This window comes from Sorghum bicolor, chromosome 6 (assembly GCF_000003195.3).
Source record: "Sorghum bicolor cultivar BTx623 chromosome 6, Sorghum_bicolor_NCBIv3, whole genome shotgun sequence".
Lineage (NCBI taxonomy): Eukaryota > Viridiplantae > Streptophyta > Magnoliopsida > Poales > Poaceae > Sorghum > Sorghum bicolor.
Genome location: NC_012875.2, coordinates 38,398,291 through 38,416,020, shown reverse-complemented (window position 1 = coordinate 38,416,020; position 17,730 = coordinate 38,398,291). Strand labels below are relative to the sequence as shown.

The window sequence follows — 17,730 nt, the reverse complement described above, 5'->3', positions numbered from 1 at the left end:
AAGTTATTTATTATCTTAAACAATGTGGACTTAGAGTCTAAATAAGACTTGGAGTCTTATTTTTTCTACCTCTTTCTTCAATAAATATGATACCACATCAGCAAAATATCATAAATATTATATAATTAATTGTCTTGGACTCTGTGATAGAGTCTTGCATTATGAGTATCCTTAAAATGTACGGTTAAAAAGTTAAGAAAGTGGTTTGTCTGGTTTTAAGTGCCAGAGATGGTTTCTCCGGTTTTAGAGTGATGAGGGAGCAAAAACAACTTCCGTGAAAGTTGATAGGCCCAAGCTTTTCTTATCTGTATGTAGCCGGACGTAGGCCCAACAGCAAGACCCACCGAACCCTCGCAGTTTCGTCGCGCCCACCAACTCGAGAGATCTTGCTAAAAAAAAAAAACCCAACTCGAGAGATGAGCACCGGCGGCGCGGACAAGCCTGGCAGCGGTAGCGGCGGCGGCGCGGTGAAGACGCCGTCGGACTTCCTCAAGTCCATCAGGGGCCGCCCCGTAGTCGTCAAGCTCAACTCCGGGGTCGACTACAGAGGTATCAATCACGCTTTTTCTCGCGTTTCCGCTACTCTGCCCAAACCCTAGAAGGCCGTCGTAATAAATCTTTAAACTCTGAGTTTCGGGGATGTCAGTGGGCAGACACTTACCTGATTTCCGCGTTTTGGGGCGTTCGGTAAGGTAAATTGGGGTTGCTAGAAACACCCTGAATATCTAGTTTGGATACCTATGGGTACACTTTAGGGTTTTGTATCTGTGATTGGGATGGGTGTCGACTTGTTCTTACACCTAATATCTTTTTTTTTGCGAATTACACCTAATATCTTTGTGAACTTCAATCTTCACGAACATTTTCTTACATCTAATATCTTTGCAAACTTCAATATTCACGAACAAAGGAGCACATTAGCACAGTGTTGCAGTTGTAGAACTAGCCCCAGGTTGTAGAATCAAACAAATGACTTTTAGGCTTTGCTAACGACATCATATTCTGGTTACAAAAAGGTTGTTGGGTGGCAAACTATCATGAAGTGTTGAAGTTTATATAATCATTCAAATATTGTAATGTGATTTGGGGAAACACAAAAGTAAGTCTACCAAAAAGAGAAGAACACAAACTAGGTCCTTTTGTCTGCAATGCTCAATGGAGTTTCCTGTAGGGTGTCAAAAAATATGGACTCCAGAAGCTACCTGTAGCTCAGCTTGATCTCAAACCTACACAATGATTTAGTATTTTTACCTGTCAAGCTTGACCTATTTTTTTTAGAGCATACTTCTTTGTATTCTAATGGAGAAAATTGGATTTTTGCCATCTGAAACAGTGGCCTTCGCAACTTTACCATCCTATTCATTGATTTTGCAAAAATAAATACCAATCCAAACACATGAGAATAAATGAATTCATCTCACAAATCAATACCCATTGATGGGTATAGGAGAAAAGTTGGAAGATGAGTCCCGTACCTGAAAAATGGATCAGGGGCAACTAAAACAAGAAGCACATGTTTGGGCTGGTATTTTTGCGAAATCAACGATTGGGATGGTAAAGCTGTGAAGCCCACTGTTTCGGATGGCAAAAATCCAATTTTTCTCATTCTAATGTTCTCATGTACAGTATGCATTCACAAACTCAAAGCTGCCAAGAATCAGCTCAGATGCATTCCTGAACACTAACCGCAACTACTGATTGACTAAGGCAGTAATGCTTATCTCTGGCAAGAACTTCCTTGAGTTCATCTTTCCTGCATGACTAGTTGACTAACATGGTCCACTGGCCACTCTAGTCTTCAATGCCATCAGTCAGGTCCCTTTTATCCCCTGCCCATACCAGATCTCATGCAGTTTTGTAGGCAACTGATTTTAGAAACGAGTTGTACTAGAATCGTTGTACATTTGGTACATCATACATCTTGATAGTTCGTTTAAATGTACAAATTCTTTCACTAGACATGGAATTAAGCATGTTGTTTACTTAAAGAACAAACTGAGAATCGTATACGGGAATGATGGGAAGAACATGAATGTTGGTAGCCTCAGTGAGCGCTTCACTTCAATCATAGTGGATATTAAATACTTCACTAAAATTGTACATACAAAGCTGCAATATTCAATTGTGTGTATGTTATGGTAGGCAAGACATATGAGAGACGCAAGGCTAGAGAGTAGGATTGGGTAGCAGCGTCCAGCTTGGGACCATAGGCTGGCCGTGAAGCCTCAGCATCTAGTATGAGTCTAGGACTCTGGATTAGTTTAGGAAATCTATTAGAGTTTGTTTCCTATTCAGTTTGTAATTGCCTATAAAAGGCTACCATATCATATGAATAAAGATAGCCTGGGATTGTGTCTACTTGACACCCTTGGGCGCCCAGCAAGCCTCTCCTGTGCCCTAATACTCGAACGCGACGGCTCCCAGCCGCCGCCGGCGATCTCGCTCCAATCCCCTCTACTCTCCCCCTTACAATCTACGCAGCAAGGCTAGAAGACGTACCAACTTCGTCACCACCTCATCGTCACCTCCGCCAGGCATCTCGTCCGTTGCCGAGGCCCTCAATGCCTTGACGACGGCCCTCACCAGCATGCAGCTGCAGATGACGGCGGTCAACCAGCACCTGGCCAACCAGGCCGCGCGCCTCTCGGCTATTGATGGCCAGCCGGCGTTTACTCAGTTCGGGATGCCTGGGTTCGGCGGCGTTCCGGCGCTGCCGGTCTCCTCGACACCCGTGATCTCGGAAGTCTCGGCGGCCTCGGACTCGGTCTCCTTCACGCCGTCGACCTCGGTCCCACTAACCGCCACCGGACCACCAGGAACGGCACCGCGCACACATCCACCGCCGGGCGGCGTTCCAATCAACCAGATTGTCTTTCCTCCCTCGCCGTCGCCGCAGCCTGTGTTCCCTTCGGCGGGAATGCCATACTTCGTCGCACCAACATCGCACCTGTCGACGCGCCCACCGGCGGTTCCCCCCACTGCAGAGACCGATGGGGTCGCCGTTCCCAGATACCACAAACTCACCTTTGCAACTTACGACGGCACCTGCGACCCGCTCGGCTGGCTCAACAAGTGTGAGCAATTCTTCCGTGGTCAGAATACGCGGGAGGTGGACAAGACCTGGCTCGCGTCATATCACCTCCAGGACGTAGCCCTCCAATGGTACATGGTCTTGGAGGCAGACATGGGTCGCCCGACCTAGCCTGACTTTCGCCGCATGTGTCAGCAGCGTTTCGGCCCGGCGCTCAGCACCAATCACCTGGCCGAACTGGCGCGGCTTCCGTTCGGCGGCTCGGTCGACAAGTATATGGTGGCGTTCCAGGCACGAGCCGCTCATGCCGACGACCTCTCCACCTTGCAGAAGGCTCGCCTGTTCATGGGGGGGTTACCCGACTACATCCGGGTCGATGTCGAACTCATGGACCCTCAAGACTTGCAGCAGGCTATGCGTCTGGCGCGCGCGTATGAACGCCGCAACGCTGCACAGGCCCCGGGACAGCGGCCAGCTCGGCGTATGCCTACCCCGCTGGCCGCCCTGCCGGCGCCGGCGGGTTCGTCAACCACTTCAGCTACCTCGACGCGGCCTTTCAAGCAGCTGACCCCGGAGGAGATGGCCGAACGACGCAAGATGGGCCTTTGCTATAATTGTGACGAGCCTTATGTGCGGGGACACAAGTGTGCACGCCTATTCTTCTTGGAGGCAGCCGATTACGTGGTGGAGGAACCGGAGGACGACACCGCACCTGCAGACGAGCCTTTCGATCCCGAGAAACCCATGATCTCCCTGGCCGCGATCACGGGCATACGGGTGGAGAAGACAATGCACCTCCCGGTTCAGATCGGAACGCACTGGTTCACTGCTCTCCTCGACTCGGGCAGCACGCATAACTTCATCGACATTGCTGCGGCGCGCCGTGCTGGACTCCAGGTGGATGACCACCCCAGCACACACGTCGTCGTGGCCAACGGCGACCAGGTCGCTTGTCGAGGCCTCAAGCGCGCGGTGCCCCTCCAGATCGAAGACACGCACTTCGCGGTGGACTGCTTCGCCGTGCCCCTGCCCCATTATGACATGGTTCTGGGGATCTCCTGGCTGAGGACCTTGGGCCCCATCTTGTGGGATTTCGACGGCCTCCGTATGGCGTTCGTTCTCCAGGGCCGACGGGTGTTGTGGAAGGGCGTCGGCTCGCCCGACGCGACGCCTACCGAACAACAGGCTGGCACCCGTCTCGCCAGCTCTATCTACATCGACAAGGGGACTGAGCCGGCCCTCCTGGAACGTCTGCTCGACTCGTTCGCCGATCTCTTCACTGAACCGACAGGGCTGCCACCGAACGGCCCTGTGATCATCGCATCCACCTGAAGCCGGGCACAGCGCCGATCGCAGTGCGCCCCTATCGCTATCCACATCTCCAAAAGGACGAGCTGGAGCGACAATGCGACGCTATGCTCCAACAGGGGGTTATTCGAGAGAGTACGTCCCCCTTCTCGGCGCCGGTCTTGTTGGTCCGCAAGCACGACGGGTCCTGGCGTTTTTGCGTCGATTACAGGGCGCTCAACGCGGTGACGGTCAAAGATAAATTCCCGATCCCGGTTGTTGAAGAGTTGCTTGACGAGCTACACGGCGCCAACTTCTTCACTAAATTGGATCTCCGGTCAGGCTACCACCAGGTCCGCGTTCACGCTGGGGATATTGAAAAGACGGCCTTCAGGACGCACCATGGCCACTTCGAATTTCTGGTCATGCCCTTCGGCCTGTCCAATGCTCCTTCGACGTTCCAAGCACTGATGAACATCGTCCTCAAGCCATTCTTGCGTCGCTGCGTTCTGGTGTTCTTCGATGACATACTGGTTTACAGCACCACGTGGACAGAGCATCTCCAACATCTCCGGGCCGTCTTCGACGTTCTTCGCCAGCACCAGCTCCATCTCAAGCGTTCCAAGTGCACCTTCGCCACCACTTCGGTCCACTATCTGGGCCATGTTATCTCCAAGGAAGGGGTGGCCATGGACGCCACCAAAGTTGCTGCAGTTCAGTCTTGGCCACAGCCGCGCTCCGCCCGTGGCCTCCGCGGGTTTCTGGGCCTCTCAGGTTACTACCGCCGCTTCATCAAGGACTATGGTACGATCGCGGCGCCACTGACCCAACTCTTGCGCAAGGAGGGGTTCCGCTGGTCTGAAGAGGCGGACACGGCTTTCTCGGCGCTCAAGGGGGCCCTATGCTCGGCCCCGGTGCTCCAGTTGCCGGACTTCGCCGCGACATTCATCGTGGACTGTGACGCATCAGGCTCCGGGTTTGGCGCTGTCCTCCATCAAGAGGGGCGTCCCGTTGCGTTCTTCAGTCGCCCCTTTGCAGCCCGGCACCTCAAGACGGCGGCTTACGAGCGTGAACTTATTGGGCTCGTCCAAGCAGTTCGCCATTGGCGACCATATTTGTGGGGATGCGCCTTTATCGTCCGCATCGATCACTACGCCCTCAAATTCATGTTGGACCAACGTCTGTCGACGATTCCTCAGCACCAATGGGTAAGCAAGTTGTTTGGATATGATTTCAGTGTCGAATATCGTCCAGGCAAAGGGAACGTGGTGGCCGACGCTCTGTCTCGACGGGATGGCGATGTCCCTCTGTTGGCGGCTGTGCCCGACGCAGGGCCCCTCCTGTCGGCCTTGTCAACCCCGGCGTTTCAACTCTACGACGACATCCGCCATGAGTTGGACACGGACGACGCGCTGCGCCAACACCGCGACGCCGCGAGCACTGGGGCGCTTGGTCCAGCCTGGACAGTCCGGGATGGCCTCGCGTTATATGAGGGGCGCGTCTACGTACCCGCCACATCTGCCCGCCTGGACGATGTGCTCCAGCTCGCTCACACCGGTGGCCACGAAGGGATTCAGCGTACTCTGCAGCGGCTGCGGCAGCACTTCTACGTCGAGCATGACCGCCGCCTTGTGGGCGATTTCGTCAGATCGTGCCCCACATGTCAACGGAATAAGACAGAGACGTTGCACCCGGCTGGTCTCTTACAGCCTCTGCCGGTTCCTTCGCGCGTTTGGGCCGATATCTCCATCGACTTCGTCGAAGCTTTGCCCAAAGTACATGGCAAAAGTGTGCTGCTCACGGTGGTGGACAGATTTTCGAAGTATGCGCACTTCATCGCATTGGGCCATCCCTATACGGCGTCCTCCGTTGCCTGAGCATTCTTCCAGGAGATCGTCCGTCTTCATGGGTTTCTGGAGTCCATTGTAAGTGATCGCGATCCGGTGTTCACGGGCCATGTGTGGCGTGACCTATTCCGCCATGCCGGCGTCAAGCTGCGGATGAGTACGGCATTTCATCCTCAGACGGACGGACAATCGGAGGTGGTCAACAAGACGATCACTATGTATCTCCGTTGCCTTACGGGAGATCGCCCTCGCGACTGGCTTGATTGGTTGCCTTGGGCGGAGTTTTGCTACAACACGGCGTACCACACTGCGCTCCAAGCCACGCCGTTCCAGGTTGTCTATGGGCGTGCGCCTCCAGCCTTGCTACCTTATACACCAGGGACAGCACATACCGACGCGGTCGACAATCTGCTGGCTGACAGAGACGAATTCTTGGAGGAGGTGCGCGCCCGCCTGCTTCAAGCTCAGGAGTACGCGCGCCGCTCTTACGACGCCAAGCACCGTGCTCTGGAGTTTGCTGTCGGCGACTGGGTCTTGCTGCGCATGTTACATCGCCATACGCAAGCTTTGGTTCCAGGCGGGCGAGGCAAACTCGGTCCCAAATATGCAGGTCCTTTTCAGGTGCTTGAGCGTGTGGGCGACGTCGCATATCGTTTGCGCCTTCCTGAGGGCGCAAGGATCCACGATGTCTTCCATGTCGGCGTGCTGAAGCCGTTCCGCGGTCCACCTCCTCAGAGTGACCCGGTGCTACCTCCTCTTCGTCACGGGAGGCCACTTCGACGGCCGGACAGGGTATTGCGCTCGGAGCTTCGACGGGGCGTTTGGCATGTACTGGTGGCATGGGAGGGCATGCCCACATCTGAAGCTACGTGGGAGCCAGTTCCAGCATTCCGTGAAGCTCATCCTTCGTTCCAGCTCGAGGACGAGCTGTTTCCCGAGGAGGGGAGAGATGTTATGGTAGGCAAGACATATGAGAGACGCAAGGCTAGAGAGTAGGATTGGGTAGCAGCGTCCAGCTTGGGACCATAGGCTGGCCGTGAAGCCTCAGCATCTAGTATGAGTCTAGGACTCTGGATTAGTTTAGGAAATCTATTAGAGTTTGTTTCCTATTCAGTTTGTAATTGCCTATAAAAGGCTACCATATCATATGAATAAAGATAGCCTGGGATTGTGTCTACTTGACACCCTTGGGCGCCCAGCAAGCCTCTCCTGTGCCCTAATACTCGAACGCGACGGCTCCCAGCCGCCGCCGGCGATCTCGCTCCAATCCCCTCTACTCTCCCCCTTACAATCTACGCAGCAAGGCTAGAAGACGTACCAGTGTATTTGAGAATTTAATGTATATTTTGGTTAGTGCATATTATGTGAGGCACATGGTTATCAAGTCGTCCTACTAATCACGATTAGTCAGGCTGATCGGTGACATCGCGACTAGGATCGATTAGATGATTTGAAAACATTGGTGAGGTATCAAGGAAGCAAATTCTTATTTTCCGTTTCTTGTTGCTTGTTGCTTGACAAGCATCAAATCGAATGTATATAGAAAGCAAATATATTACTATCTTGTGTTCTTGGCCTATTTCAATTTGGTTGATTGTGGCTCTTCATATTGGTTTCTTAGGAAAACAAAAGGTTATGTCAGTAACTGCACTCTTCACAGTTTGAAATAAGTTTGTGATCAAACCGGTTGATAACACTGTTATCTTTACGAAAGTGGTCCATTATCTTTTTTTGCTGCTAAGGGCCAATACCATGATTCATTGTGGAAGAAGTACCAATGTTGCTCCTGGAAGCAGTATGCTGTCCTCTTTTAGACCATCCATCCATTTTCCAATATATGCACCTGCCGAGTTGCATATTGTCCATATTACCTGGCATGTCTTAAAGTAATTTGTAGTACTCTGATGTTATTTAATATCTTGGCTAACACGTGTTAAGTAAAACATTTAATTGCTACTACCTCTGTTTCACAATGTTTGTCCTGTCTGTGTACCTAGGAGACTCAAAAGCTGAGTAATAACTTAAGATGAAATCAGATTGTCTATGGTCTCATTGGATGGATGAACTATTGATATTTCCAATGAGTACTAGGCACATCTTTTTTTTTTTAATTTTTTTTTGAATAATATACTGTCTAGATATGTGGACAGTGGGCCTAATGAACATTATGAAATGGAGGGAGTATTAGTCTGCAGTACCCTAGTCAACTACAATATACACATATTTTGTTGATTAATTATGAGGCTGCTAGCGTTTTGGTTAAATGAAGAGTTTGATAATTGCCATTCTGTAGAAGATAGATCATCTTAGTTTTTATTGATTCGGCATCACTAGTATTTACCAGTAAGTTTGCGTGAGTTGAACAAACTGATAGCAACTGTTAAAATGCAAAGCAAAGTGATGATTAAAGCTGTTGGATACCCTTACATGCACTGTTTTATTGTTCAAGTTCCTAAGCTTCTTTTACAGTTTATGCTTCTCCATTTGGGTCTCATTTTCTCACCAAATGATTTGTTTATGCCTACATGCTCTACGGTGTACAACCATAGATTTTATGAATTTTGGACACTGCAATAAATCATCGGACTCTACTTCCTCTTATGCATATCATGCATATAGCAAATTGCACTGCATTTGCCTTGGTGCAGACCTATACATGTTGAATCTTTTTAGTGAACATAATAGAATATTGTTTTCCAGTGTTGGCACGCACATTAGGAGTTTATCTATCTTAAATCCATTTTATTTTTTTTTCCATCTGGCCCTGGCATGTCTTTGTTCAATGATGATCAGTGTGCATGCCAGCTCTATATGATATCAAGTGTTGGCAAGGAAAGATAGCATTTCATGGCCATTGCTCTCACAGAGAATTGGATTTGTCTGTTAGTTTCACTAATTTTCTTTTGTTCAAACTCTTGTGATAACCAGGTATATTGGCTTGCCTGGATGGTTATATGAACATTGCGATGGAGCAGACTGAGGAGTACGTGAATGGTCAGTTGAAGAACAAGTATGGTGATGCGTTCATCAGGGGCAACAACGGTACGACCTGGATGGATTTCCAAACCCAATTTTCCGAATGTCTCCTCCCTTGATTACTGTTTCATCATTTCCATTTTATTTTCTGCTTGTGCTTAATATCCTGATGCTTGTTGCCCAAATGCAGTTTTGTACATCAGCACGTCGAAGCGGACCCTTACTGATGGCGCATAGACGGATTGGAGCCCTCTGTCCTCCCTTGCGTGTCGTGTAACTTCAAAGCCGTTAACTTTGGTTGCGCTCTGACTCAGATGCATCCTTTTTCAATCTCTGTACTCGCTGTCTGGAGGAAGTTGGGGACACGATCTCATCGGCTTGCCAGGTGCTATTTTGATGTAACCGACATTTATTCAGCTTCCCATGTATATGTGGTGTTGCTTTAGGGATATGGATAAGATACTGTGTTTGCAGCATCGCGTTACGTCGTTTCATCGTTAATGGTGGTATCAACTCGCCAATGTTGTGATCTGCTTTGAGGGTTTTGAACTCCTACGGTTGATTTGATTGCTATAACGTCCAGAAACAATTCTTAGGGCCTGTTTGAAATGTAGGAATTTATTGTTCCAAATTATAAGTCATTCTAAAAATCTTAGAGAGTTAAAATATTTTTAAGTTTGACCAAAAATATAAAGATTTATGTTATAAAATAGGTATACTATAAAAGTATAACTAACAAAGAATCTAATGATACTTAGTTGGTACAAAAAATGTTATTATTTTGCTATATAAATTTGGTCAAACTTAAAAAATTTTAACTCTCTAAAATTTTTAGAATAACTTATAATTTAGGATGGAAAGAGTAATTTGGTGTAAGAGGAGAAAAATGAATGATAAATTCGGCAAATAAGGTCGGCTCTTCATTTGTCGATGGACGTGCACTAGCGTGTCAGATGCAAAAGCTGGAAGACTGCCCTCAGGAGTCAGGACTGCTGTTTGGCCGTCCTGGTGCCCTCTCTGATCATGCTGTCAATTTTCAGTCTCGTACACCACTCAAGCTGTCTGTGTAAAGGCGCACACTTTCTATCGTTTCCTTTATTCTTTTGTCAATATGGAGATAATAGAGAGTTTAATGCATGCTGATAAAGATCTATTTATTCCGACTCTTTTTTTTTAGTGCAGCGAGCATTTATTTATCTTCCCAAACAAATACTTGTGGCCACAATTCGGTCTCAAGGGCCTCATACGGTCATACGGATAAGATCATAAGACCGACCATTAGTGTTTCCAGCGATGCGATGCGCCTCTGATTGTCCTGTCCTCACCAAGGCGTTGTTTAGTTCGATCCCGAAAACAAAAAACTTTTTAAGATTATATATCATATCAAATCTTAGAGCACATGCATGAAACATTAAATATAGACGAAAATAAAAACTAATTACACAGTTTGCATGTAAATCACAAGATAAATCTTTTGAGCCTAGTTAGTCCGTAATTGAATAATATTTGTCAAATAAAAACGAAAATAATACGGTGCCAAAATCCGATTTTTTTTCAGAATTAAACAAGGCCGAATTCATGAACCCCAGCAACTCCTGTACCGCCTGGGGAATTAATTCTTGCAACATCAGCCATTCATGTCCAATCTTCTTTCTTCCTGTCCTTTACCATATTTTTCGTATCATACTGTGCCGGAGTCCTTTACCACATTTTTCGCATCGGATATTTGCAGGGGCAGAGCAATCCACAACCAAATAAATAGACACAACTATGAGGCCTTTTTAGTTCGAATCATAGCATATATAAAACATTAAATATAGATAAAATAATAACTAATTACATAGTTTGCCTGTAATTTGCAAGATAATTTTTTTGAGCCTACTTAGCCCATGATTGAATAATATTTGTCAAATTCAGACAAAATTGCTAGTGTCTATTTTATACAAAAAAAAAAATTGAAACTAAACAAAGCCTGAATAGACACAAGTACAGCTAAAAAAAAAGAATAGACACAAGTAAAAGTACACAGTGGTCCAACCCACATATACCAGGAGTACATTCTTGGATACAGCATGCGTCAGCACAAAGATTTCATCCTAGAATCGACGAATCGACCCAAGTAATTCCAGTATACAACCAAACAGTACACTGTCAAAGACAGAAGCATCCACTATATAAAAGCACCAGATTTTCAGACATGGTTACCAGAGTTCAGAGTCTAAAATTATCTGGTTCAACATCATGGCGATGAATTACTATAAGACCGAAGGAAATACAACATCATAAGTAAAACAGGTACACAAATGCGGGGTACATGGGCAAGCCAAGCCTAGCAGCTCTTTCCCTAGACTCAGACTTGCCTCCTACATCGCGGAGTGGCAACACAGCAAGCAAACACCTTCACTCTCCTCTCCTACCTCACGACAACTAACCTCCTCACCAATGCTGTGTGTGGCCTCCTCCCAATGGCCATTTAATCTACGCGGTGCTTTGTGTAGCGATAAAATCAAATGTTAGAAATGCCTAAGAATTAAAAAGGTCAGAAGTCCGTCACACAGGCTGCTTGCCCTGGCAGTATTGTCCAAGTCATCAGCCAAAAATAAGATGCCGTAGTAGAGGTTTAGATACCATCATGCGCTGGCACGTTGTCGTTAACGAAGTGGGGACTTGATCATTCAGACATCCAGCTACCTATCTTCAGTGTTCAATAGTTGCCCCCTCCTATTTAGCAGTCTGTGTCATCGTGTCTTCCTTGAGCTCCGTGATAACCTTAAGAAGGTCCACTGGAGTTGCAGCAGGGTCCAGCTCATGGCAACCTTTCGGGGCATTGTTGCCTTCTTCACCAGTCAGAAGACGAGAAGGAACTCGATGCGAGAACCGGAACAGCTCTTCCTTTGGTATCCTCCTGACCTCCTTGGGATCCATGTGTCTGTGGAAGACAGCTTTGAATCCGGCAACCTTCAGCAATGGAATGACAGTCAGCCCTTGCTCCTCGGTGAAATCATCAATAACTTCTACTATCTCATACTTGTATATCACATCATCAGGTGTCAGCTCATTCCAATCAGGAGACCAGTTACGGTACAAGGCCCATGTATCCCCTTTCTGGGGAACAATTCTGATGATGCCACGGGGACCTTTAGTCCAGTTCACTTTGTGTGAAAATATGTTGACCGTTTCGCTGACCTGATATCTCCCGACCCTGAAATCGCCACATGTCTTCTGGAAACCAGAGGCAACCCAGTTTATAGGTGCCAGTTCAATATTTGACTTTGAGTTGAGAAAACTCATGCGGATCCGGAAAGGCCTCACTGAAAGAACTTTCTGAACCATTACATATAGGCGAGGCATGCCATCCTCACTGTCATATGTAGCCCATACTTGATCACTATCGAAAGTCTTCTCCGTTCGATCTTTATCAAAATCATGGAAGTCAGGGTCTGGGACATCAATTGACACAGGTACACGGCGCTGCTCTGGATTCTTATCATCAGTAGCAGGCACTTGGATTTCCATGCTTCTTGAGTTGCATAGCTTGACTCCCTTGCCAGGTTTGTCAGAGGGGACACCATTGACCTTTATGTTGTTGTCACAAGGATATAGCTTTCCTTCAGAACATTTTCTTTCTGCAAATGATGTGATGTTTAACTCCTGCAATTTTTCACAGACAGTTGCCTTGGCTTTCTCAAGAAGTAGACTTCGTGTATCAATCTGGGTAATCTCACCCAGAATATTTGCTCTTCTTCCACTCACTGCAGATCTAAACCGTTCCACTGAAGTACCATTGACCCGTCCCACATCAGTGAAAACAGCAGTTGGTTCTGTGCTTGCGGCAACTGTTTCTTTGTTATCGCCACCATAATCCACAGTAGTGTAAGCATCATAATTATGCCTTCTCCGCTTTGAGAAGCGACCACGCCTTGAAGCAGTTTTCTCATGGACATATGTGTTGCCGCTTTCAGAATAGTTGTAGCTGTAGCTCTCATCATGCTTCCTTCTCTGTTTCTCCAAGGCCTGTGTACTATAAGCATTAGTACCAGCTGCAGGTGTTGTCTTGGAGTACTGATTCCACTGGAAGCCTTGATTGTTGTAGGAATCATAAGTATTATCTTGCTGGTACCCCCCATTCCCTGTCCCAGGGATGCTAGAAGTCCTGCTTGTTGAGACATATGAATGCTTGGTCGAATTGTGGTTCTGCTGCGGATGCTGCTTGGTTGACCAAGAGAATGATGAACTGCTTCCATTGCAAGGGAACCCAGTCTCCACTGCCAAGAATGCATGATGGCAATTTGGGCACAGCAGGTTATGATTAAGATAAATTCTTAGGTACTCATACTGCATCCGACAGCGGTTGCAAGATGTCCAGAATGTATCAACCCCAACAGGACGAGTAGTAGCCTCAGCTGCTGCTGCTGCGGCGGCGGCAGCGGCAGCGGCAGCAGCTGCAGCAGCGGCATTCTTTCGAGCCCTCTTGTTTGCCTTTTTATCATAAGTATAGATGCCATTGGTTACGTTCACAGCAGAATGGTTTCTTCGCTTCTCATCATAAACAACCTTCCTGCTAGTATCTGACAACACACTCCATGCCTCAGAGATCAGTTTGAAGGCCTCCTCAGCACCAACTGACTTGTTCTTGTCTGGGTGTAGCAGCAAAGCTAGCTTCCTATATTGCTTCTTCACCTCCTCTTCATCTGCAAAGGCGCCTAAAGACAATATCCGGTACCAGTCACTCTCTCCATCAATCTTGGACTCAGCTGCAAGATGAACTTCAAGTGTTGAGACCATCTGCAATATGCCTTCAAGTGTCGGGCAGAGATTCTGGGCCTTGAGTGCGTACTTCCGAGCACCCCTGATGTCACGGGCATGGAATTTGGTCTCAGCAACATTTTTGGCTTTCAGGGCCTCATCCATATTGTACTCCTCACCCATCTGTGCCTCTGGACTCGATTGGCCAACAAATTAACTTGAGCGGGAGCAGAGAATCCAAAGATCAAGAACTGGACAAGATTAAGTGTGCATCCAGATTAGAAATCTTCATTGCCCTGGCCTGCAGTTAAGTACATCCAGGTTAGAAATCTCAACGACAACACCAAATTGAAAGAACACTATGACGTAACAATATATACAACAAAACATAGTGATCCACTTACGTGAAAAACAAACGAGCATGTAAACAAGCACTGAAGAGGTCCTAGAAAAGTAAGCTACCACGTTTGAACTAATCATTTCAGATCCAAAACAAATTAGAAGCGAGTACTTCAATTAAACCATACTTCGGTCCCAGAAAAGTAAGCTACGACGTTTGAACTAATCATTTCAGATCCAAAGCAAATTAGAAGTGAGCACTTCACTTAGACCATACTTATCGCTAGTTCTATTTCATGGAGAACTGACATTTAACAGTATTAACTTCAACTCAGACAGAACATGTGCTCCCATGAAACCACTACGCGGCACTGAGATTCAAACTTCACTAAATTTGGACCCACATCCTTACTCCACATTTCACCCTTAATCTGCAGCTACTAAGCTAAGCAGATCTATCCATGCAGCATGGATACGGATAAGGATACGGATCCACAGGATACTGCAATTTCTCAGAAAACACAATATGTGGATACGTATTACTACTTTTTAATAATAATGCAAATTAAAATTGTGAGTCTAAAATTTGAGTAATCACTAACTATTAGTTTAGTACACAATCTCATACATCAGGTCACCTTGTAGGTTTCTCGTTTTCCACCCTAATGTCTGTTGTGGTTGTGGGGAACACACAAAATCAAGCAACGAGGACTGCAGACGCAGAGTAGATCAGGTCAAGTATGTGAAGGACATGTACTCATGGGAGGTCTCCGGCAGCTTGCTTTGCTCCTGAACCGTCCTCTCCCCTGCATCGCGTGAGCTAGCCGCAGCCTTGGCGGACTGGTGGGCGTTCCCCGCGCGACAGTCTGGACGAGGAGAGATCGATTGATGCCACAGAGGGGGCGGGGTCTCGTCTCCGGAGTCCGGAGAGCGGTGGCGCACCTCCTGCGCGGCGCGCGTGTCCGCAGCAGGCGGCGCGAGGGGGCGGGGGCTCGTCGCCGGAGGCCGGCGAGCAGTGGCGCATCTCCTGCGCGAGGGGCGGGGGCTCGTCGCCGGCGGGCGGCGGCCGGCGAGTGGTGGCGCATCTCTAGCGCGGGAGGCGTCAGGGCTAGGCACAGAGATAAGGGAGCGCTTGTTGGGCTGGGCTTTCCTTTCATTCATAGCCAAAAAAAAAAAAAAAAAAACCAAACCCCTCAATCCGCGTGGGGAAGGGACCGACAGGGACGAGCTATTGGCGTGGCCGCGTGGGAAGGAGAAGGACGGAGACCTACCCGTGGAGCTGTCTGGTGTGGCGGCCGCGCCGGAGCGGGTCGCGGGGACGCTGGTGCTGCAGAGGGCGGACGCCGCGCCGGAGCAGGTCGCGAGGACGCTGGGCCCAATCCCAGGCGGTGCTGCTCGACTGGGCGCGGTCTCCTCTCCGGGTCGCGGCGCGACGAGCTTCGGCGGCGGGCGGAGAGGCGAGCTCGGCCGCGGGGAAGAAGGGGCGGCCGCCGCCCCCCCTCTGCTGATGGATCGGCGACTACCGGCGAGACGGACCACACTCGCCCGCCAGATCTGGCCGCGGTCGAGACGGACCACACTCGCCCGCCAGATCTGGCCGCGGCAGACCGCGGCCGGCGGCGAGACGCACCTCAACCAGAAGCTCGCTGACAGCCAGAGGACTCACCGGCGGCGGATCATCTCCGGGGGGCGCGGCGGATTTTTGGGCCTCGAAATTTTATTTCAGGGGAGGAGCAAGCTCGAAAAAACGAAGCTTTTTTAGTCAAAGCCTCCAAAATTTTGCAATACACAATGGCAATGTGCTGCGAAGGGTCATGTAGCTGCAGTAGGAGTAGAAAAAGAGTAGGTCAGGTCATGTGTGTCCTGTAAAAAGGGAAATAAATTATTCCATCTCTGTTTTTTGTTTGCTCCAAAAGTTTCAAACTTTGCCCCTATTCGGTGCCCCAAATTAATTCCGGTAACAGTGCAGCCCCAAACAACAGGCTCAGCCCTAACTCAGGGGCTTTCTTGGGATTTCCACCTTTTTTTCTTTCTTTCTTCCTCACAAAAATACCTTTTTAGTATACTGATTACTGTTTTATTAGCTGGAGACCATTTGAGGCCAGCACAAGGGTACTCGATATGGGAAATGGCTCTGATGTCCTCCTGGCGGGCCCCACATCACTTCAGACATACAAAGGCACCCATGAGGTAATTTTTTTTTTTTGAAACTACCCATGAGGTAATTTGCTTGCGTACAGGTATGTGATATACTAGTCGTATACGCGTGTACGTGACACTTTATTAGGGGCTATTTGTGTAAAATCACAGCAGTGGGGGGTAACCTGGTGCTGGTGTTAGAACAACCAAATGCCAGGGACATATCAGGAATTTCCCATGCAATAATGCTTAGGGTTAAAATCACAACCACCAGCAACAAAAAGGTTCCTCTCACTCGTCTCTTAAGCCTAATTTTTTTTTCCTCCACCGGAGAAGATACCTTGTGTACATATGGCTGTGTGAGAACCCCCTTTTCCCAAGTGTGGGACCCACTCCCTTGTTACTAGTCTTTAAGCATTCCCTCTCTACATCATCAGTCACCAGCACTTTTTTTTCTGTACTGGTATCTCAAAAGGAATACAATATCAAAGCAAACAGCACTAGCACAAAAATATCTTGAGCAAGTACTAACACTGTTGACATTTCTTCTGTCGGTGTAACAACAGTTCACAGATAGAGTGATCCTGAAACTGGTTCATACAATGATAAATATGGATTATTTGAGCTTACCAAGTAAAGAACATGAGGATTTGCCACATGAACTGCAATAAACTACAGCCTTGAGCTAAAGCTACACCCAGTTTCAGAAGACAGCAGATGATATGGACGAACATAAGGGTAGTCTGCCCTGAAGATCTCCAGGTCCTTAGAGTCTGTAATAGAACGCTAATCAAGATCACACTTCAGAAGTAGCTGGACACAATAGAACCTATAATGGAACAGCTGGCGAGGACTGTAATGATGTGCTGTTGCTGTTATGGACCTGCAGCAGCAAGATACTCTTGTTGGTTGTTGCCCCTTAGGGATGAACTTGAAGAGTTGGAGCTGGAATTGCTGAGCTGCTCACCCAATGACCAAAAGGCCAAAAGTGCTCAAGAAAAATGTAGGAGATGGTTCAGAGGTGCGGGTGACCAGGTGTAGAGAAACAGAACTGGGCAAGTAGGTCCTCATCCGGTTCAAACATTTCAGTTGTTGGCCAATCAGGAGCTGAATGTAAATATTACAGTGTACAGCAGTGGAACTAGTTTAGATTCTAAATAGCCAGTGTCGAACAGCTGGGTAACTGATTGATCCTTCAGCTGAATGGAAGACCACACAGATCTCATGAGAAAATAAGATCACTTAGGTAAATGTTACATTCAGAAGCTCAGGAAGAAAAAGGGACAGGGATCTTTTTTCAGTCACAGCAAATGCCAAGCAGTGAGTGTTTCTGAGGCTACTGTAGCACTTCTGCAAAGACCAAGA

The 17,730-nt window shown here is 48.0% G+C and overlaps 2 protein-coding genes across 4 annotated transcripts; one reads left to right on the top strand and one right to left on the bottom strand.

Moving 5' to 3' along the window:
• LOC8070969 (U6 snRNA-associated Sm-like protein LSm6) lies at positions 331-9,741 on the top strand. Its single transcript, XM_002447663.2, has 3 exons — positions 331-549; positions 9,094-9,207; positions 9,332-9,741. Exons 1-3 carry the CDS (start codon positions 417-419, stop codon positions 9,376-9,378), a joined length of 294 nt encoding a protein of 97 aa, XP_002447708.1. The 5' UTR covers positions 331-416; the 3' UTR covers positions 9,379-9,741.
• LOC8070968 lies at positions 11,219-16,194 on the bottom strand. 3 transcript variants are annotated; one of them, XM_002446260.2, is made up of 2 exons: positions 15,498-16,194; positions 11,219-14,188 (listed from the first exon to the last, which is right to left on the bottom strand). In XM_002446260.2, the coding sequence occupies exon 2, from the start codon at positions 14,068-14,070 to the stop codon at positions 11,863-11,865; it is 2,208 nt and encodes a 735-aa protein (XP_002446305.1). In that variant the 5' UTR covers positions 14,071-14,188; positions 15,498-16,194; the 3' UTR covers positions 11,219-11,862. The 3 variants fall into 3 exon arrangements, with proteins under 3 accessions (XP_002446305.1, XP_021319065.1, XP_021319066.1); XM_021463390.1 differs by lacking the exon at positions 15,498-16,194 and adding an exon at positions 14,984-15,246; XM_021463391.1 differs by lacking the exon at positions 15,498-16,194 and adding an exon at positions 14,865-14,969.

Excerpts from the sequence above, each read along its gene's own strand:
- LOC8070969 (XM_002447663.2), top strand. The coding sequence starts at position 417 with ATGAGCACCGGCGGCGCGGACAAGCCTGGCAGCGGTAGCGGCGGCGGC. Across the intron at positions 550-9,093 it reads CTCCGGGGTCGACTACAGAG|GTATATTGGCTTGCCTGGAT; the intron begins GTATCAATCACG and ends TGTGATAACCAG. Across the intron at positions 9,208-9,331 it reads GTTCATCAGGGGCAACAACG|TTTTGTACATCAGCACGTCG; the intron begins GTACGACCTGGA and ends GCCCAAATGCAG.
- LOC8070968 (XM_002446260.2), bottom strand. The coding sequence starts at position 14,070 with ATGGGTGAGGAGTACAATATGGATGAGGCCCTGAAAGCCAAAAATGTT.